Source organism: Anas acuta, chromosome 16, assembly GCF_963932015.1.
Source record: "Anas acuta chromosome 16, bAnaAcu1.1, whole genome shotgun sequence".
Lineage (NCBI taxonomy): Eukaryota > Metazoa > Chordata > Aves > Anseriformes > Anatidae > Anas > Anas acuta.
In genome coordinates, this window is record NC_088994.1 from 2594345 (window position 1) to 2615481 (window position 21137).

Consider the following 21137-nt stretch of genomic DNA (forward strand, 5'->3'; position numbering starts at 1 on the left):
GAGCGGGGCTGGGACACGGCAGCGGCACCGGCCCCGCCGCGCCGCCCCCGCCGGCTCCGCCACGTGCTGGAGAGAAAGGGTCCCCGGTCCTACCCGTGCCTACTAGAGGTAGATGCAAAGATCCCTGTTCTCGCTTGCCCCGCTCGGCTGGAAGAAGAAGGAAGGTGCTGGAGGGAGCGGAGCGGGGCCGAGCCACTCGCCGAGGGGCTGCTGTGCCCTGCATGGGGAGCGGGTGCCCAGCTGCAAGTGGAAGCAGCCTTGAAGCACCCCTGACGTGCCTGTCCCGGGACACAAAACCAGCCCCAAACCCCAAGGCTGCGTCTGGTTGGTGCCATGCCCTGGCTGCCCAAGCGGCCAAGGGAAGGGGCCGGGGTGATGCTGAGCAGGGCTCCCAGCGGGGATTTCAGCGCCCATCCCCATGGTGCGGGGTGCCAGGCAGCACGTCCTGCCCCCACACCGGCCCGGGGCAGCCCCAGGCTGCTGCTCTCGTGCTGGGCTGGGTGCCAACAGAGGCACGTGGGCGCTGGGGGACAGGTCCCCTCTGCCCAGGCTGTCGTCATCCCGCTGTTACCCTCTGGGCTCAGACGTGCTGCAGCTTCCCCAGGAGGCAAGGGGCTGGGGCTGGTGTGGTCCTGTGGGATCTGGGACATCCAGAGCCCTGGGTATGGCCAGGGGGCAGAGCGGGGATGCAGCAGATGAGGTCTCGCAGTCACGAGGCTCTCCATCACATCCCCGTGGCTCTCTATCACGCCACCTCACTGTTTTTGGCATCCTGCTCCTCTTCTCCTTTGCCACACTCGCCCCAAAGTCACAGCCCCACCAGCCTGTACCCCATGTGTGCTGCAGCCAGCCCCAGGAGGTTCGCTGGGCTCCCGGGCCACCCACCCATGCTTTGCTTGTAGCCACATTTTGGGTGATGGCTCCTCTGGCTCCAGGCCCACAGCAGGGGATGTCCCTGCCACCTTCAACCCTAAGCCAGTCCCATGCTGGGAGTCCTTGCCGTGGGGGCCCGTGTTTCCTCACCCCATGTACTTCAGGATTCCCCAGCCTGCTTTGCTCTTGGGCCCCAAATGCTCCCTGCAGTGACACACGGCACATGGGCACATCAGCGGGTGCACGGCCCCTGGCAATGGGAACGTGTAGGGATTGTCTGGGATGTGCAACAGCATCCCTGGGCTGGGCACGGGGCAGAGAGCTACAGGGGCACAGGAGAAATGTGACAGTTACAAAACTCTTTGGTTTAGTCTGCGTTCATTTATTTGTACACCCTAGGCGTACAGGAGCCGGGGGCTCTTGCATTAAGCCCAGCTCAAAACAACGCTCAGCTTTTGGTCTGGTCGGAGCAGATCGTGACTGTGTGCGGGGAGATGTGTGATGAGGGCTGTCAGTAAACCAAGCCTTGATTCCTGTGGGAGATCCGGAGGCTCTGCCCCTCGGCACGGTCACTGCCACCGGCCAGCACAGAGGCCTGGGATGCTGATCCTTAACTGGGCAGAAGGGGAGGCAGAAGTGACGTGGACGTCACAGCCACGGGATGTGACAGCACAGGGGGAGCGCCGTGAGGTGGCTGGGTCTGGGTGTCCCAAACCCAGGGTGCCTGTGCCCTCCTCTGCCCTGGGGCACGAGGCCATCCACTTTTCTTCAGCGAGCATCAGCCCTTGCGGGACAGACGATACCCGAGGAGCTGGACGAGCAGTTTATTCACTTACGATTAAGTTGTGACGTCCGCTTGCATCTGGCTCTAAGCGAGCGGCCGTTTGCCAGCCCTGGCACATTGGTGACGGTAGGGGAAGGCAGGCGAATAGCTCCGCTGGTAATTCTCCCCGGGGAGCAGCTGAGGGTCAGGGGCGGGCCGGCTTGGGAAGAATTGCTCCACATCCCACCTGCGCCGCTCGCCCCATCTGGCTCGGAGCACAAACAAAGGCAGCGCAGACACCCGCGGCTTGCGAGGCTGTGCCGGGGCCAGGCTGCTGAGCCTGGGGCCTCGCGAGGGGGAAGAGAGAAAAAAATAATAATAATAAAAGAGAAAAAGGGCCTCCCGGGCTGAAAGGAGAGAAAAGTCAGACAGTTGGCAGGAGGAGGGGAGTCCTCCTAAACAAAACGGGTGAAGAAGTTATCCAAACAGGCGGAGGAGACGGAGCCCTGGCAGCCCCTCGCCTCCCCAGCAGCCTGCAGTGCATTTCCTGGGCTGGCAGCGCGGCTGGCTGGGCACGGGGACCGGGACACGCTGCGGGGCGGGTGGCAGCGGGGTGGCCAAACCCTGCCCAGAGCCACCGGGGAGTTTGTTCCCTCGTGAGGAAACGCGGGAGCTGCCTGGAGCCGTGGCAGAGCTGAGCCCCAGCCGTGCTGTGAGCTTATTTGCAGGGCTTGCTGTGACCAATGCCAGGCTGGCTTCTGGTATTTTCACCTCTCCGGCTGTCTCAGGGGCTTCAGCATCTCAGCATCCACTGGAAGTCAGGGACAAAGAGCAAGAGCCCAGCGTGGGGCACCCCCAGCATGTTTACAGCAATCCTCCCCATCCACCCCAGCCCCAAAGCACCTCCTGGGTTCCCATGAAAACGCAGGGCCTGTGCTTTGTGTAAAGGAGCTGGAGGATGCCCGGCAGGAGCCATGGTGAAGGTGTCTGGTCCCCTGAACCCCGCACGGATGCTCAGCGAGAAGGGAGAGAGGTCACGGGGCTGGGGGGATGTTCAGCCTCCTCCCCAGCCCCTGCTCAGGGCTGTAGGATGGAAACTGCCCCCCCAGCAGTGCCTGGCACTCCGGCACGCTGGTACTAAGACACTGGTGGAGGAGAGGCTGTAAATGTCTGTGAGAGGACATGGGATGGAGAGGGGGATGCCCGGGGCCTCCTTCCTTCCAGGATGGAGAAGAGGAGCCTGTCTCTGCTTTTCTCCTCCCAGTGAGACCAGCACAATCAGGGCAGCTGCCCCTAAGCCCAGCACAGCACCGCTCCTTCCTATTTCAGGAGAGGCTCTCGGTGCCAGGGATGCCTTGGCTGGGTGCTTTCAGCAGGCAGCAGCGCATAATTGGGGCGAGCTCAGTAAAGCAGCTTTGGAAATTAGCTGAAAAATGTGAGAGGTCAGAGCTGCTCAGGCATTTTGGTCAGATGTGGTGAATAGTTTCAGCTGAAGAACATAAAAAGAGGCAGAATTCCTGAATAGTTGTACTTTTCATTATAAAATTGATTTAATTTGTATTGGCTCCCATTTGATATGACCCAAACTGAGCTTTTTTCCCCTGGAATACTCACGTTAGCTGCTATTTAACACCTGTCTCTTCTTTGTCCATTGCACGAGGGCTGTCAAGGACAGGCAGTGTTGGGACACCCACCACAGCCACGTGCTTCCTGCAGCCCCCTTCCCATCCCTGCCAGCTGCTCCCAGGGGCTGCGAGGCCAATGCTGGCGGGGCAGCACCTACAGGGGCAAGAAATGGCTGAGTGGTAACGAGTAGTAAATATTTCCTGTAAATAGAGCAGTATCTGCAGCAGGAGCAGGGTAGTTCACGGGCAGAGCAGGGCGAGCGACTGGAAGTGTCGGAGTTAGAGTGTGTCAAATACTGCAAAAAAAACCATCCCTGCCTGTTTGTGTGCAGGCTCCTCTGTTTGCTTTCCTCAAATGTTCAAGCAAACAAATTTCCTGGCAGAAATGTTTGTGGAAACAGCAAATGTTGCAGAATTTTCATGGAAAGAGTATTTTGAGGTAGTGGCTGGATCGCGAACCCGGACCCGACAGCTCTGCTCACCGGTGCTGGGCACAGGCACCAAATTTCCACCAGGGTCCCGGAGCTAAGCCAGGTCCCAGAGGCAATTGCTCCCCAAAATAACTCACGCCCAAGCTTCAGCCTGAGCATCAGCAGAAATCACCTAGCAAATCCCTTCAGGAAATGCAAGCCTCAAGAAAATAACATGTTTGAGCCAACGCACCAAAGCTCCACGGGAAGCAGCTTCAAGCAGAGCTGTGGCTACAGAAAGGCACCAGCAGCCGAGGAGCAGATCCTGGCTCAAAAAGCCACGTCTGTGCGTGGCCGGACCAGATTCCTATCCCAAAATGCTGCAGCCACTAGAGGGACTCTGGTTGCATCCTCTGGGACCAGGAGCCCCAGTGCTGAGGGGCGGATGGGGGCCACCAGCATGGGCCCAGCCCCCCGCAGGGAGGTGGCCCCGGGGGCTCAGCGGGTGCTGGCACCTCCCCAGGGGCAGAGGAGTGGAAGTGGGGACGGTGACAAATGGGCCACCGTGCGTGCTGCCTCCTCCATGGCAACGTGTTGGGAGCTCCGACACCTTCTCCAGACATCCAAGCTGGTTTGTGCACGCTGGTTTTCATCGCAGCCCTACGAGTCTCTCCCCTCACCTTGCTCATCCCACCCCAGGCTGGCCAGGACACAAGCCCCCGGCAGCACCTTCCTTGCTGCTTTGCCCACACACCCCAAAACATCCAGCTGGGTGGGTGGCTCAGCTCCTGCCGCTGTACCTGGGCACCCGAATCTACCAGCGAGGGACCCGCGGGTACCTTTCACCTGCCTCTGCATGGGGAAGCTGTCCTGGCTGTCCTGGCCATGGGCGTGTGCAAGATTTTCTAGGCGATAGCCCCTGGGCAAGGGGGAAGAGCAGGGAGAGCTGTACACAGCTTCCTGGCGTGGCTCCGCGCTCTGCTTAAGAGAGCCAATGTCAACAGATAGACCTGGAGGAAGGAGCAAAACCAAATACACGGGCACTTCTCAGAACAAGAGCTGTAAAACCTGCGCAAACCTGAACAAGTGGCACAACACTCGTTTTATATGGTAAGAATCAATAGTCGAGCCCACTCAGCATGTTTGCCAACACGTCGCTGACAGCCCCTGGGCTGTGTTTATGGCCCAGCGCCTCCGACACAGCCGGCAGAGCTCAGCTCCCACCGCCACGCTCCGTCAACTCTCGCCCTCTCCGCTCTGATGGGATGCCCCAAATTTTGCCACACGGTCCCCAAAGCCTTGACTCCACATGAGAAGCTTCTGCTCCTCCTTCCACCACACCAGCCCACTCCACGTTTCCAGAGGATGCACAAGCCCCACACCCTGCCCCGTCCATAGGGGAACCAGGGCCCACCCCACCGCCCTGCTGAGACGCAGCAGCCTGGGGTGAAGATTCATCGGTGATCACCCCAAGGAAATTCAGCCACAGACTGTGAGGACGGACAGGGTCAGGTTAACGGATAGGGCAACAGTGGGGGACAGCAGGAGGCATAAAAAACACACACAAGTGCCCCATGCTGTGGGTCCCCAAAGGGACCGGCACTGGCAGGGCAAAGGCAGCACCAGGAAATCAAGGGTGGGGTAGGGAGAAAGAGGAGCATGGGGACAAGCAGGGGGGCTTTGGATCCACATCCCTGTCTGGCCCCCCTGCCTTGGAGGGCTGAGGTCACAGAGTAAATGGTGGTGGCTTGGTCCCCACGGGGACATCCTGGTGGAGGCAGAGGCGGGTGCTGCCCGCAGCTCCGTCCCTGGGTGTGTGCCTGGTGACCGCCAGCGTCTGGGAGCAATCTCTGCGTGCTGGGTGTGTTTCCCTGCTGCAGGAGTTAACGCTCCGGTGTGGAAACAGACGGGTGAAGGGAGGTGTCACGGGGTTAGGCGCAGTTCAGAGCCGGCCCTGCCCTCCAGGCAGTGCACGATGCTGTTCCTGGTCCCACGCAGACACGTTGGGCAGCTGCACCCATCACTGGCCAGCATGGGGCATGGGCACGGACCCGCTGGGCTGGGGTCCCCTCACGGGCTTCCTCAGAGGGACTCAGGCTGTCCCTCCTGGCCCCACATCTCACATCCATCGCACTTCTTTAAACCTCAAAGCCAAACTGAAACTTGCCTTCCCCTCCAAACAGCATCTTCTGTTCTGCCATTCCCCCCTGTGGCTCAGCAGGAGCCTTCTGGCAGCCCCTGGCAGCTGTGCTACCAAAATTAATTCTGATGAGTCCCAGGAAACCCAGGGTGGAAGCAGAGGCTTGCAGACGTGGGGCAGGGACAATTTAGTCATGATTTTGCCCATTAGAATCGTGCTTTTGAGAGGGCAGCGAGGGGTCTGGCATCTCTGGGAGAGCAGAAACGAGCTCTCCTCTGCACAGTGAGAGGAGGGGCAGGCTCAGCAGGAAAGCTCTCTGAGGAGGAAGAAAAGTGCAGGAAAGTTTGTGTTTCAGAGGGGCTTGGCCCTGTCGATAGCTCCCTGAGGTGTGGGGGCTGACAAAGGCCACGCTTGCTCCTGGCCCTGATCAGGGCAGCTGCCAAGCAGCACGCGGATGCATTGCAAAGTTGCCTGGTTCTCTGTCTCAGCATTAAATTCATTGCTCTAAACATCTGAAAACTCGGTAAAGTGCCACTCTAATCCCTCACCTAATTTTACTCCTCCAGCCTAAGCAGGGCCGCACAGTGCCAGCGCTCCCAGCAGCTTCCGTGCTCCCTGCTGGACCTGGGCCACTGGGTCAACACGAGTGCCGTAGCAGCAATATCTCCAGAAAAAAAATAGAAAACTCAGTGCTGCAATGGCAGAGAGGGTTCTCTTGTCATTTGGCACCCGGAAAATCCCTGTTCTGCCTGGTGGGCTTGACTCGGCTGGGCCACAATGCGAGGCACATCCAGGGCCCATGCTAGCCAAAAGCTCAGGCTGCCCGGGGCATGGACAGCAACTGCCCAGCGAGAGGAGCTGGGTGAACCAATATGCATGGTCTAGTAAAAAACCTCAGCCCTGAGAGCTTTCCAGCTCCCAGTTTCTTTAGGAGAGGAGGGCTCCGACACAGGGCAGCAGAGCTCCTGCAGAGCTGCCAGCGGGGCGGTTTGAATCGCTGGAGCTGCTGCCGGGGGCTCTGCAAGACACAAAGCTGAAGGCTGCCCAAAGGTGGGGAGCACCAGGCACAGCTCCCCGCCTGCTGACCCGCTGTGCCTTCACACCTCCCTTCTCCCCATTTCATAAGGGCAGCTGCCTGACATCGATCGCCCATGCGCGGCTGGGAGGTGAAACAAAGGTTGTTTCTCACTGATATCGTGTTATGGGTATTTATACAGAAACATTTTAAAGAGAAAGCTCCCAGCCTCTCCCCAGACAGCCTGACCCGCTCCTGTTGTTAAACGTGCCCAGGCACATTTTGCAGAGCAGCCTCCACAGCTGCACGTGCAGTCGGGCCCCCCTGCCCTGCAGAAATCCAGCAGCAGGCCAGAGACCAGGGCGAGGGCACCTCAGAAAGGTGGCTCAGAAAGCACCGAGCATCGCTACGGGCACTGCCAGCAGGGCACAGACCCCGAGCCACCTTATAATTCCCCTCCAGGCAGTGGCCAGAGCCCTTTAAAACCTGCAGCTCTGCAGCACAAACTCCTGCTCCCCATCAAATCTCATTGTGACCAGCATTAAGGGATTAGCCGAGCCCTGCTGCCACACGGCAGCCATCTCCCCAGCGCCCGCTTGGGCATGGCTCTCACCCCGCAGCCCACCGGGGGCTCGCGGCCCCACGCGAGGGCGAGACTCCCCTAGCTCTGCCTGTAGGGCCAGGCACCCCTGGAAGATGCATGGCAGCAGATACCACCTGCTCCAGGAAACACCAGGTACCCACACGTGTTCCCAAAGGTTCTCTTAGCAGGATGAGAGCTGGCTCTGTGCGCTGCTCCCCTGCCCCAGCACCCACGGGGAGGTTGGTGCAGAGGAGTGGGGCGAGGGGAGAAGCAGTGAGGAGGTCTCCTGGAGTCAGGGTGCTCGTGGGGAAAGGCTTATCCTAGGGATCCTCTTGCATGAGCAATTCCCACACGGAGTTTTTGCACTTGCAGAGGCTGCTCCAGCATAATTTGTGTCCCCTGCGTGTCCCCAGCCACCACGGCACGGGACGGGCCCCCCACACCAGCACCGTGCTGGGAGCCGCTTGGGGAGCCACGAGCTGGGAGCTGCTCCCAGCAAATACCTGCACTCTTTATCAGCTGGTGATTGATTTAGAAAAGTTCATGGCTTTGGCATCCCATGATACGTTTACTAGAAATGGTTCATTTCCTCAAATGATGTAGTTTATGGTCATAATATATTTTAATTTCTTTATGGCAGAAGAGGCCAATGGCACTGGGTCCTGCAGGAGTATAAAGGGACAAATAATAATGTTATTCTCTCTTGGAGACATAGGTCAGATACTCGAAGGGAATTAGCAGTTTGCCATGTTTGTTAGCTGTGAGCCAGGCAATTGGCGCTGTCCCGGTCGTGCGGTTTTGGGACTGGTGAGATAAGTAATTCCCTCCCTTTGCTGCCACCCCACGCAACAAAACTTGCACGTAGAAAGTTCAGATCTGTCCGTACCTTGCTATCTCCTGCAGGTTTTTATTTCTGTGGCAGCAAACAGGGCAGGAGCGCTACACAGATGAGTGTCGTGGCGTCCACGGGCTGCAGGTGCTACCAGCAAGCACCTGGTGGTTGTTTTGCTTCCATCTACTCCTCTGGCACTTGTTTCCTTAGGAGACTGAGGGCATCAGGGCCAGTCCAGGCTATCTGGTCATTCTGCATGCCCCTGTGGAGAAAAAGCATTTTGCACTAACTTGTTTCTGACTCCAGAAACTGGAATCTCTCAAATTTTACCCATCCTCCAAGGACAGAGGTTTAGACCATCCCTCCATCACCCTCCTGATGCTTGCAGCTCTTCAGACCCTGACTAGTTTTGCAGTCGTTTGCCTTAATTTCATCAGCCCCCCCCTGAAGCTAGCGAGGGCTGATCCCCAGAGTCCCGGCAGTGACTGGAGGTCACTTCCAGCAGGCATGGAGTGCTGATGAAATCCACCTTTGCAAAAAGATAAATTTAAACAAAACAAAAAAATAAGCAAAATTTGCTTTGTAACCTTTGTTGGTTTTGGCTGTTCTCCTCCTCAGCCTATTTCTCCACCAGCTGGATCAATTCCGGGGCTGTTCCATGTGCAGAAGGAACATGCAGAAGGGTATAAAGGCAATGAAACCTAAAAGCGCTGCAAACAGCCGGCAGGTGTGCACGGACAGCCCAGGTTGTCTGCCAGCCCATAGGCAGTGTAGGGATCTTTTTCCCTGGGAAACTATAGGATTACTTCAATTCCAAAGGGATCGCATTTGCCTGTTGAACAAGTTCTCTCCAGGTCCAGGCGCGTGCTGCCAAGCTCCCTGTCATGCTAAATGTGTGAGCCGGCAAGGCACGAAGCGATAGGTGCTCCCTGCTGGACACGGCTCTGCAGAAAATCTGACAGCAAACTTTCCTTCCAGATCCGCTGCTTCCCCACGATTTCTGTTCCCCTACAGATGGGGGCTGAAATGGTTGGATTGGGGCTGAGCAGCTGCCAACAGCCCGCGAATCTGGACCATCACGTGGCAAGGTGGCTCTGGAGCTTTCCCTGATTTCCTCCCGAGCAGGCAGCAGAGTATTTTGCTGGAAAGCTTCCGGGTTTCCGTTCGGTTGTGTCTGGGACCTGACGCAATGGTCACAGACTATCGGGATTTGGGTGGGGCAGCAGCAGTCGGAGGCGGCAGCTGTAACTTGGGCCAAGCAGCAGGCTGAGGTGTGATGGATAAGATGAAGTTAAGAGTTCCTCTTCCTCGCTTGGGCTTGCTGCATGATTTTGCACAAAAACTCACCAGCCAGATTTTCAGAGCCAGCAGCACGTACTTGTGGCTACCGACACGTGGACGCCGTTCTCGAGGGCTGCCGTGTAGCCCGAGCGATTGCAAACACAAACAAGATAGGCAAATGCGCTGACATTTCTGAGCGCAGCTGCCATGCTGAAACCAGCTCCAACTTTCTTTGTTTCTACTGTCCTTGCAAAACAACAGCTCCTAAGAGTAACAATAATTACTTCCTCAAGAGCTCAGAGCCTTTGTTAGTCAGCACAATAAACCCTTTTCTGATCCCGGGATGAAAGGCACGCACGGTGTTATCGCTAAAGCAGTATATGCCGAAATGCTCTGTCTGTCCCCGTGTTTGCAGTTCTTTTTCTGCCACTTTCACAGAGCAGCTATTTATTCTAGCTCCATTGCCTCCAGCTCCAACATCCATCCCGGCTTCGGTTGAAAAGCACATGTTGCTTTTGGAGAGGATTTCAAGCAGAGTTGTCTGCATCCTTTGAAGCGCATGTCCAAGAATCGCCTTGGTTTGCTGTACAGTGATTTTATGTCCCGGGGGCCTGGACTGTTTGGGTTGGTTTGGCTACCTTTCAAAACTTTTGGCACCAGTGAGAAATAACCTGAGGTTGCAGCAAAGCTGTCTGCATCCTCCAGAGCTGTGCTGGGGAGCCCCAGGCACTGCTGCGTGTCCCAGGGCTCAGCAGTGGCAACGTGCCCGGCATCTGCTCGGGAGCTGCTCTGCCTTAGCTATGGCACTGCCCCGTCCAGCGTCCCGGCTGACACAGCAGCATCGCCCCAAGGCCTCCAAACAACATCTGTCCCAACCACAGCCACAGGAACTTCAGCACTGGAGAGAATTTGTCATTGAACAAAATGCCCGCATCTTCCCCAGGGCACAAATCTCACTCTGACGCGTCACTTCGGTCACCTCCTGATCCGCTTCCCACGTGAGCCGTGCACCACCAAGGGCTCTTCTGTGTGTTTTGCCAGGGCAGGGATGTGCTGCATGGGGCTGGCAAGGGGCAGACAGACCCTAAACAGCTTCTGGTTAATGATCTGTTTTCCTGGAGACTTCTCTCTGCTGCCGTGGACGTTTTGGGGACTGACACCTTTCCGTGTGTCAGCCAGATGATTGCCTGGAGCTTAAACGAAGATCCTCTGCTTCAACTCGGGGCTTGTTTCAGCTGTGCTGACCTGCAGTCCCCCGCAGCCCCTGCAAATTCCTTGGAGCTGCTTATTAACACGCCAGCAGCTTGCCCCGTAAGTCATGACTCTCTGCAGTAGAAGGCAAAGGGGCTTGACAGTGTGGCCTAAATATCCCTGTTTACAGAAAGTCTGACAAAACACTAGCCCTTGGCTTTATCTTTCCCCTTTGGAAATAGCCACAGAGCAAATATACTTAAGGCATGAAGGGAGGGGGATTTATATTGACTTTAGAAAAAGCCGTTCTTTAAAAACAGGAAAAAAACCTCATCCTCGAGCTGCGCAGACGGGGGGCTTCACCCAAAAGGCTTGCGTTGAGGCTTAAAGCCTGCCTGCTAATCTGTAGCATTGCTGTGTGAACAAGTCATGCAGTAAACTGCTCTCTGTTAATTTTTTAATGCAGAATAAACAGGTCAAGAAATGATTAGCATGAGAATAAGTTGAGCTTAATCAGGAGAATCAGAAAAGATGAGAGGGAAGAGGCAAATTGGAGTTATCAGTTAACCATATGGAGTGGCTTTGCCTCCAAGAGCTAATGTGCCCTCGTGTTTTCCATCCCTTCTGAAGCTGCCTTTTTTTTTCCCCCTTCCCTAATTTAAATGATGAGCTAAAATTGCTAGTATAAGCACAATGGAAGCCCTTGTTTCACCTTCTCATTTTCTGTGGCTGCCCAAATGAATTGCAGGTGATAAGGCTCCTACCTGGTTATTACAGATGGTCCTTCCCATTCCACGTTCAGAAAGGAAGATACTGAAGATAAGGTTCAAATGTGCAAAATCCACTTTCTGCAAGTACGAGCGCTCTGTTCTGGTGCAAAAGTTTCGGTGAGATCCTGGCAGATCCAGGGACTGAGCAGAGGCATCTGTGGGCAAGGGGAAACGCAGCCCTCAGGACTGCTTGGAGTGGAGTTTGGTCAGTGGTCGAAGATCTATATTCTCAGATAGGCAGGACTTTGTCCACAAACTGGAATTTGAAATTTCAAAGGGGAAAAAAAAAAGCAGAAGGGACCTTTGCATGTGTGGAGATGACTCTGCTGGCGACGTTCCCCTGGGACTTTTGGTCTTAGTCTTGTACCTCAGCTTTGTGCTTCCCCACCAGCTTGCTTGGCAAAACTGCGGTGGGCTTTGCCGGTACGGTCCCTGAGCAGTGGCCCTGGGGCTGGCTGCAAAGCCCTGACCTTGTTCAGGGCTTTCCTGGACTGGAGAGATTTCAGATCTGGAGCCCAGCTCTACTTCACTTGCTTGCCAAGGAAAAGCCACTCCAGTTGTGGAGCGACATGGTCGGAGCGATCTGGAGTGGTGGCTGCCAAGCAGCAGCAGAAGCATCGCCAGCACTCTGCGAGGTTTGTCCCGCTGGCTCCAGGCACTGGCACTTCTGCCAGGTATTTCTTGAGAGTGCAGAGCTGGAGCAGTGAAAACCAAAGGTTTGCTCTGAGCAGGAGGCTGGATTGGAGATTTCTGAGGTCCCTGTCAGCTTGAATTGTCTCTTGATCCTACAACACTGTTCAAGAAGGGCAGGAGGAGCCCGCTCACCCACTTGGCATAAAGAGCTAGCAAGTGTGGAAGCTGATGGTATCCTTCCCATAAATGCTCCATTACAGAGTCTATTCCCCATCCTCCTTTGCTGAAAGGCATAGATCTTATTTTCAGGGAATCCCCTTCTGCTTTGGATTAATTTGCCAAAGATACACAGATAAGGCAGAATTAGTGTCATGAGGTGCTAGAGTGGAAAAAGGCTGAAGGATTTATTGTTCAACCGATAAAAATTAAATAATTACTTAGTGCAGAAGGCTCCATGGCCTGAAGCTGTAAAAGTTTCCTTTGCAGCCATCTTCTGGCATGGGTGGAGGGGACAGAAAAAGGAGAAGGAGATGGCCTGAAAGCTGAAATTCCCTTGAGCACCTGGCTTGGAATAGCCTTTGCTTTACCAGGGCTCTGCTTGGGATGCAGTACGGGGTCCCTCTGTGCCTGTATTGCATTGCTAAAGCCCTTCCAAAATGCCCTTTCCTTCCTATGGGACATGCCAGGCCTGGGTGCTCTTCCAGCCGTGCGTGTGCCCCTGCAGCACACCCTGCCTTCCCCTGGGCTGCCCCTTCATCCTGGCAGCCCAGCGAGGACAAGCAGGCTGTCCCCCATTGATTGCCAGCTTAGAGTTGTCTCTGCCTCAAACAGAAAAAACTAAACACCTTCTGTAAGGCAGAAATGTTCAAATCAGCCTCCAAACCAGCTTCAAGTCAGCACATCTCCATTCTAAAACAACCACAGGCCATCGTGGTCCTAAGCCGCCATGCAGAGATGTGGGACAGAGACAAGGACCCCCCAGGCAGCCCATCCCCAGGGGGACACCAGCCTCCTGCAGCAGACACATTTCCAGCTGGGGGCTCGTCCCTGTGCTGTGAGCCCATCTTGGGGGCAAAGGAAGTGCGCCGTGTCCTTGATGGTCTGGTCCTTCACCTCTGTGCTAAGACGAGCTTTGCGAGGGTGCACCAGGCAGAGGACACCGGTAATGAGAAAACAACAGTCAACACCAGCCTGGGGACGGAAAGCTCCACGTCCCATTGACAGCTCCCTGCCTCGTGAGCCACCTAATGCTCTCCAAACTTCCCCGCTCCTTATCTGCCTCTCTCACACACACACTGCCTCCCCATCTTCTATTCCCGGCCCTCTTAATCCTTCCTGCCCTAGGAGCAAACGGCCTTTGCAGCCTTATTTTGTCAGCAGGCTATTTAAGCAAAAGGCTTGTTTTGCTGAACAGAGCAAAACAGACCATGCTTTTATGATATTTTACTAGACACTGTGGCAAATCCTGCACATATTTGACCTAGTGTCTGTAGCATTTATCTAATCAAAGGGATCACTGTGGCCTGAGCAGGACTGGGACGGAGGGCCCTGAAATGAGGCCACAGCAGGGCTACACTCCACCTTACCAGCTACACCCTGGTGCACATCATTAAATTCATTTTTAGCCCAGGACTGTTCCTGCCGAAGGAAAGTACAACCAGCCACGTGAGTGCAGAGAGGGTCCAGCCTGTCTCCTGAGAGCACAGAGCAGAGGACTGTTTCCCCTGAAGAAAAGGATCATTTATTGTTAGTCCCAAGTAGGAAATCAGGGGCTTTCCCCTGTTCCCCGCTTTGCTCCTGCAGATCTGTAGCCCAAAGGTAAAGGTGCTATCTGGAAGTGCTACCTCCATCCTAATTTAGCCACCACAGCGAGGATGGCCCAGGGAGCCAGGGCTGCATTGGTGCACCTAGAGGCACAAACACAAACATATTTGAAGCCCACATTGGCAGCGTGGACACAGCCGATTGTGAAATCAGGGATGTTTTCAATGCAGAGCAAGCTGATACTGAATCATCAGTTGCTTGTTCTCCGGAGCAATCCAGGTGACGCCATTCAGTGATCAATTAAATGCCCGCTCACTGATCTCGTGCTTTTAGGTGGTGCACATTACACTGGAACTTGTCAGTCCTGCAGAGGGCTGGCATGCCCTGGGTCAGCTGGAGCCAGAGAGCAAGAGCTTGGCTGCTTGTGTGCCCCTGGGGTCTGCCCCAAGGCGTCGGCCATGCCGCAGGCTGGAGGCCTGTAAGGCAGCGCAGGTTGAATCCCCAGAAGGCAACTCCACACTGCAGAGCAAAGCCCTGCTATGCTGTAAAACGCCCAATGAAACTTTTAAGACGTGTCAGTCAAAGCGGGGCTGGGGTGTGTCTGACAGCGGGTGGCTCTAGCACCAGGAGGAAGGGGCAGGAGCAGGCCCGGCCGAGCCCCCGGTGCCCAAGCCTGCCCCGGCCTGGCTCAGCCCCTCGCTCGCCGCTCTGCTTGCGTGCCTGGCACTCGGCAAACCCTCACCCCGAAGGTTGTTTGGTCACGGCTGCAGAGTGGGACCTGTTTATAGGGCACTCAGCCCCTGTAAAACCGGGTTTATAGGGAAGTAAAGCGAGCCCTACGCTGTTACTTTGCATAGCAACGTGTAAATTGCAATGCGGGCGCTGACCTTCCCGGAGAGGAAAGGGAGAAAAAAGGAAGAGCTGTGGGAGGGAGGGAGCCAGAAGGGGAAATCGGGGGGCGAAGGCAACAAACGGTGGAGAAGGGAAGGCGATGACAGAAGTGAAGAGCAGCCTTGTTCTCTAGGCAGGGTTTTTTCCAAGTTTTTCACCCCAGGTACAATTAAGACCAAAAGCAGCAGCTCGGCATCAAGGTCAATAGCCCCAGGAAGGTGTTTTCTGGGTGGCGAGCGCCTTCTCCCGCGGTCTCACGTGTGCCTGGGGCTGAAATGAGCACAGCGCCTCGAGATTCAATAATAAACAGTCAACAAGAATCACTGCTGCTCCACCAAAAAAAAAAAAAAAAACACACAGCCTAGCAGCCTTCAGCAGTGGGTGATTAAAGATTAACCCCCTGCCTCCTGCCTCCACCCCTCTGGGGAGTATAGGCCTTGAGGCTCAGCAAATCCTTTCAGAGAAATATTTGAAATAAAAGACAACAGATAGGGGACGCAGCGAAGGCAGAGAGAGGCATAAGGGCCAATAGCCTCGGACAAGGGAATCAGTACAATCTGGCCCGTGTTTGCCGATGATAATGCGCCTTTCCAAAGCCCTGATAGACATGGAGATGGCAGATTATAGCGCGGCATTGGACCCGGCGTACACCACTCTGGAGTTTGAGAACATGCAGGTGCTGGCTATGGGCAATGGTAAGTCCCCACGCTGCTGCCTCTCCTGAGGGACGAGGCCCCGAGGTGGTCGCCGAATCGCTCCTGGGGAGGGCTGGGGGCACCGCAGGGCTCTGCTGAGTGGCTTGTGGGGGCTTCTTGCTTTACCTGGAGAGAAATGGAGGTGGTGGAGCAGTGCCGGGCATGGGAGGGATGGTACCCAGACACCCCGGGGATGGGCGCGTACCAAGAGCGCGGTGGGATTAGCGGTCCACACCGGGCATTGAGCCACAGCCCAGAGCCTGAGCTGAGGACAGGTGGGTCTCAGTGCCCACAGGCTCCGAAAGGAAAGAAAAAAACAAACAAACAAACAAAAAAAGACTCCAAAGCTGCAAACTGAAATGCTGCCCAACACTCACCAGAAACTCCACCGAGCCTGTGACTCGAGCGGAAAGCCAGTCCTATCCCAGGAGTGGCTGTAGCTAGGTTTTCCCCAGCCCAGAAAGCTTCTTAGTGCCTGGTAAGGGTGAAATTGCTTTAAAAGGTGATTCAAGCACTGCCCCAGGAGCCGCCCTGAGGCCACAGCCTTTCACCTGTGCAGTGCTGGGTGGGAGTGCGGTCCCTGGGGGCTCAGCCTGGCTGGGAGGGGAGCAAGTGGAGCTGGCAGGGGTTGTTGAGAGCTCCCATCCCTTCAGGAGGGTGGAATCACACGTAACCCACCAGGATTTGCAATACTGGCCCACCCATTTGGGAACCAAGATGTACTGTTAATTAACACTCGGCAATAAGAGGAGACTCCTCTCCAAGTCCCACTAACATCTCTCTAAATACACGTTAATGACTAAACAAGTAACACTGCAGAAAATGACTCCCTGAGCCCTTTCCTCTTGCTTGCCGTGTCACCGGGGCTGCTTGGGCACCCCTGTGCTGGCAGGACTGTGCCAGTAGCACAGCTCTTTCCCCAGCTGCAGCTCCCTTCCCGCAGATATGGCATCATGGTGCCAACATTGGCAACTGCCTCCCCCTGCCCTCTGTGCCTAGGGCTGGCCCTAACCACCTAGGGGGCTCAGGGCCAAAAGCAGCCCCCTTGGGCTCTGCCGGCACCCAGCGGGACCCTTGAGGACAAGCCCAGGCTTTGCTCCTGTGCTCCTTTCCCAGACAGCACACACAGGTTTCTGTGTGGGGAAACCAGAAAAGCTCACCCTGCATGGGGCTGCGAGCAGGGCTTCACGGGACAGAGGGACGCAGGAATGTCATACAGCTAGCTCGGGGGCAGCACAAAATGTGCCCTAGAGGCAGATGAGTCAGCTGCGCTACAAGGCACTGACCCCTCTCCTCATGTGCCTAGGTCCTGGTGAGGGGCTGGTCTCACCCCAGGGCAATTGCCCATGGAGTGCCAGAGAGCTCGGCTGGTGCCCTGTGGGGCTCCCCAGCTCCAGCCCGGGGTGGCCACTCAGCTCTGAGAAGTTTGCCACTGTCCCACTGCAAACGCATCCTGTGTTTGGGCTGGCTTGGGGAACCTGAGGGGGTCCTGTCATCCTAACATAGCTGTGAGGTCACAAACTGTGTTGTTGTTTTTTTCTTCCTCCATTTACTTTAACTCCAAACCTATGTCCATTGAACTCCCTTCAACAGCCAGGAGCCCATATTTCTGGCACCATAAAAATAAACTCGATAGGAAACTTACCATTAGCTCACCAAAAACAGTTCCTATCAGACGAAGATTTCTCCAATAGCGGTGCCAGTTTCTCCTGTTATATATTCCTCTGTTTAGAGTACGATACACCACTAGGAGGGACGTATCTGGGCTTTCACTGATAGACAAGCATTGTGATTATGGACGCATTGGCTCTTTTATCCTCTCGGTTGCAAGCTCCATGTTTAAACATAGAAAGCAAACTGAAAACAAACTGAAAATCTAACTTTCTGGAACAACACTGAGGCAGCTGACCCTCAGGATGAATTCAGAGGAAGGTTTTTGGAGGCAAGGGACACATGGGCCCAGGGGAAGGGGCTCAGGGGTTTGGGAGCAGGGGAAGGAGCTTCCCAAGCAGGCAGGGCAGCACATCCAGGAACACAGCTCCTCCAGCCCCGAGGTACAGCCGGGTGTGCCAGGCTCAGAGAGGGAGCAAACTGTGACTCAGGAAAGCAATATAGGAGGGACACAAGGAACCAGAAAGCAAGCAGGGAAATGAAAACTGCTGCCAGAGCCAGGGGAGGGCTGGCTTGAGACGCCCTGTGTGAGCTCACTGCCAGGGTCATGCCATCCACTCCAAGCTACTTGTGCCCACTCATCTGAACCAAGGGATGGCATGAGGATGCCGTGCACATCCCCATACTAAATAAAAGCTAGCATTAAAGTCCCAGAGGCATTACCTTAGCCTTCCCCCAGCACACAGGCTCTAGCTAGTAAAGGCAGCTGCTCTGGGACCAGCCTTTGTATAGCCCCCAGCTGCCCTGCAGCCCCTTTCTGCTGGGTGCCAAGTGGGAGCAGCTGTGGCTCTCCCTGGGCAGGCATTAACTGTGTCCCTGCCAAATCCAGGAGGAGCATGGTGAGGGAGAAGGCAAGAGGGGGATCAGGAGTGCAGAGCTGTTGCCCACACACCTGGGGAGATCAGGGCTCACCCTCAGTGTCTGACTGTCAGGCCTCCAGAAATGGGGGGTGAACGTCCTCTGGGGAGCCCCATTCGTTGTGCAATGCCCATCTCTGTGCTGTGGGATGCAGGCAGGAACACGAGTGGTGCTAGAGGATGGTCTTTCAGTGCCTCTGGCAGAAACTGCTGCTGTCTCTGTCAGAGCCTTTGTTGGTCCTGCTGATCTCCATGACTGTCATTTGATGGGGGCTGTCGGGATCAATATACTCAGGTATTAAAGTCTCAGCAGGTTTCTATGGCTTTGTAGATCCAGGGTATCATTTGCAAATGGGATTTCCACTGAGGCAGGGGAATGTGCTCATGCTGATACAAGAAAATGTGCACAGGAGGGGACAATTAGATCAACTGAATTACAAGCTGATCCCTTCAGCCTTGAGATTTGTTTGGCTTGCTGCAGGGGTTTAAGTGTAGGGCTTGTATGGTTTTGAGCCTTTCAGGTGTCCTTTCCTACAGAGACTGCTGCAATTCCCCACCCTCCCAAAAGAGCCCTGCACATGCCAGTCCCCTTACAGCTTTTAAGGACTGTGAGGCCCGTCTGTCCCAGCAGGAGTGTTACCAGACTGGAAGATACCCAGCACACCACCTCCTCTGTGTGCAGTGTCGCCCTTTCTTGCTGGGTTAGCTTGATCCATGCTTCCTTGCATGGCTAGTATTTGCCCATGAGTTTTCCAGCTGAGCCTGCTGTGCACTGAAGGCCTCGTTCAGCCGCAGACATGCTCTGCAGACTGCAGCTCCATGCCTGGCAGAGGCTCTACAGCACCTCATTTTTGTAACAGCGTCTGCTCAGGGCTGACTTGGGCTCTTTCAGGGCTATAACACAAACACCATGCTCATAACCCAGCAGCTCACCCTGAGCTGTAAGGCCTCAGCTTTAACTCTGCACCAGATCACCCTCTGGCCATGCCACAGCGGCCCAAAGCATCTGCAAATCCCCCAGGAATTTGGGCTGCGCTCTGTGACAGCTGGGTTTCTGTACAGTCTGAAGGCACTGCTGGAGGCAGGCCTTTGGGAAGAGCTGTCTCACCGTGGCACACCAGCAGCTTGTACACATTCAAGGGGGCTGCAGTGACTTAGGACACTTGGGGCACCTCCACTCCTCACGCACATCTCTGACCAGTTCCTCCAAAAATCAGGCCTCTCACTGCAGACTGAGGTAGGAGATAGATGTTGGCTGTCTGTCTCACCCTCTTCTCCCTGTGTCCTTCCCCAAGCAGACACATCTCCATCGGAAGCAGCCAACCTCAACACCTCCAACAGCATCGGGGTGAGCGCGCTGTGTGCCATCTGCGGGGACCGCGCCACGGGGAAGCATTACGGGGCTTCCAGCTGTGATGGCTGCAAAGGCTTCTTCAGGAGGAGCGTCAGGAAGAACCACATGTACTCCTGCAGGTAAGGACAGAGGGGGACGAGATGTGTGGCAGAGGCAAAACAGTCCCCAGAAGCAAAGCTCTGTACAGGAAAGCTCTCAGAGCATGGCAGCATGGTCCTTCATCCTCTTCATCCTCCCTGCATCCTCCACCATATTCCCTCACCTCATCCTCTGGCTGGGCAGGGCCAGAGGCACACAACAGCTCTCCCTCTGGCATGGCCCTCATGGGATTACTGAGGGAAGACCCTGCGAGCTCGTACTTTAGGGGCCAAGCACATGTTCTTTGCAAACAGGTGTTGCCAACCATGGATGCGACCAAAAAGCCAGGTGGTGCTGGTGGGGAAGCCCCGTTCCAGGGGCTGAGCACACTGCTGCCCTGCGCTCCGAGTGCAGCACAAATCCCTTTCACTCCCTGGGGGCACTTCAGTGGCCTCCTTCCCCTTCTCCATCACGAGGTGGAGGTGTGTCTGCCATCTCCCTGCTGCGCTCCCTGAGCACCCAAGGAGGCAATAAGCTGGGGAACGTGGTGTGCACGTGGCTGCGCGACCCGTGACGGGACGAGACATGCGCGCTGCTCGTGCACCTCACACACTTCACCCAGTGCTGCTGGCACGAGGCCCACGGCTCTCCCATGCCACCAGTGGCTGTGACTTGCCTGCTCGCTGCTCTGAGTGACCGAGACCTGGAGTCAGGGAAACCGAGGAACCCTCAGCTCGGTGTCCGACTCCCTCAGGGCCTTTGAGTGATTCACTCCTGATGTCCTGACAGCCACTTGAACAGCGTGAACAGCAACAGGACTCTCAAATCTGGGTGATGGAAAGAAGCCCCAGATTTAGCAGTGCACATGAAACATATTTTCATTTGTACCCAGGTTTATTTAGCCTGGCTGCCCAGGGAGCCCCCTCCACACAGCTCCAGTGAGAAAAGCCCGGGTGTCCCGCTCTTTTGACACTAGACCTTCTACAGAAGTGCTACAAAAATGCTTAAAGGGCTGCTTTCAGTCAACCATTTGAGGAAATCTTAGCCTGGGGCTTCCAGAAGCACAGCAGAAACAAAAGCTACAGAACTCGGCATGGCTGGGAGCCCTTTCCCAGTTCCGTTTGCCTTTGTCTTTGCTTTGCAAGCTCAATCAATCAGCAGCAAATTAGAGCATATTTGCAAGTGAAATTCCTGCTGCAAATGGCTACCTGGCTTGTGTTGCATACAAGAACCACACATGGGAGATCAGCGTATGCACCCATGTGAGATCCATGTGGTAATACAAGCGTATAGGGCCAGATCTGGTTGCTTGCCACCTCCTCTCTGAAGCAGAGGTGACTGCAGAGCTGTGTGTGGACCAGCAAAGCTGCCCGGAGGTCAGGAGCAACCTCCCTGGATCCCACACTGTCTTGGAGAGATGCAGGGACCTAAACTCACTTCTACCCTTTTTCTGAATTTATAATAAACGCATTCTTCCTCCCTTCTAACTGGATCCCAGCGTATAATAAATGTTACCAAGGTGGCTCTGACCCTCTTGGCTCACACTTTTAACTTCCCTGGGGTTGTTGCTCCATCTCAAGTATTTCTGCCTCGTGGCCAGCACGTACAAGCAGCAGCCTGAGCTCCTGTGTGTGACTGTCAGATCCAGCCTGTCCTTGTTGCTCAGCCAGGGGTAGAGCAGAGGGCCAGGGTGCTCAGTTCAGATTAAAGC

At 55.5% G+C, this 21137-nt stretch overlaps 1 protein-coding gene and 1 long non-coding RNA gene across 7 annotated transcripts in view; one reads left to right on the forward strand and one right to left on the reverse strand.

Moving 5' to 3' along the window:
- Window positions 1-21137, forward strand: part of HNF4A (hepatocyte nuclear factor 4 alpha) — a 34730-nt gene that overhangs the window by 224 nt on the left and 13369 nt on the right. Inside the window, exons 1-2 of one of the 3 annotated variants that reach the window (XM_068700333.1) lie at window positions 15205-15466; window positions 19290-19467. In XM_068700333.1, coding sequence (XP_068556434.1) covers window positions 15346-15466; window positions 19290-19467 — 299 coding nt within the window. In that variant the 5' untranslated portion in view covers window positions 15205-15345. Of the gene's footprint in view, window positions 1-15204; window positions 15467-19289; window positions 19468-21137 lie in introns of those variants that run through there. The other 2 variants (XM_068700334.1, XM_068700335.1) reach the window with 2 other exon arrangements.
- Window positions 1235-19295, reverse strand: LOC137865341 (uncharacterized). Of its 4 annotated transcripts, XR_011101873.1 has the most exons (8): window positions 17801-19295; window positions 17112-17238; window positions 15844-15941; window positions 11478-12677; window positions 8296-8503; window positions 3251-3415; window positions 1710-1983; window positions 1235-1487 (listed from the first exon to the last, which is right to left on the reverse strand). It is a non-coding gene; the product is annotated as an uncharacterized lncRNA (long non-coding RNA). The 4 variants fall into 4 exon arrangements; XR_011101871.1 differs by having other exon boundaries at window positions 17112-19295; XR_011101872.1 differs by having other exon boundaries at window positions 1710-1976; window positions 15844-19295.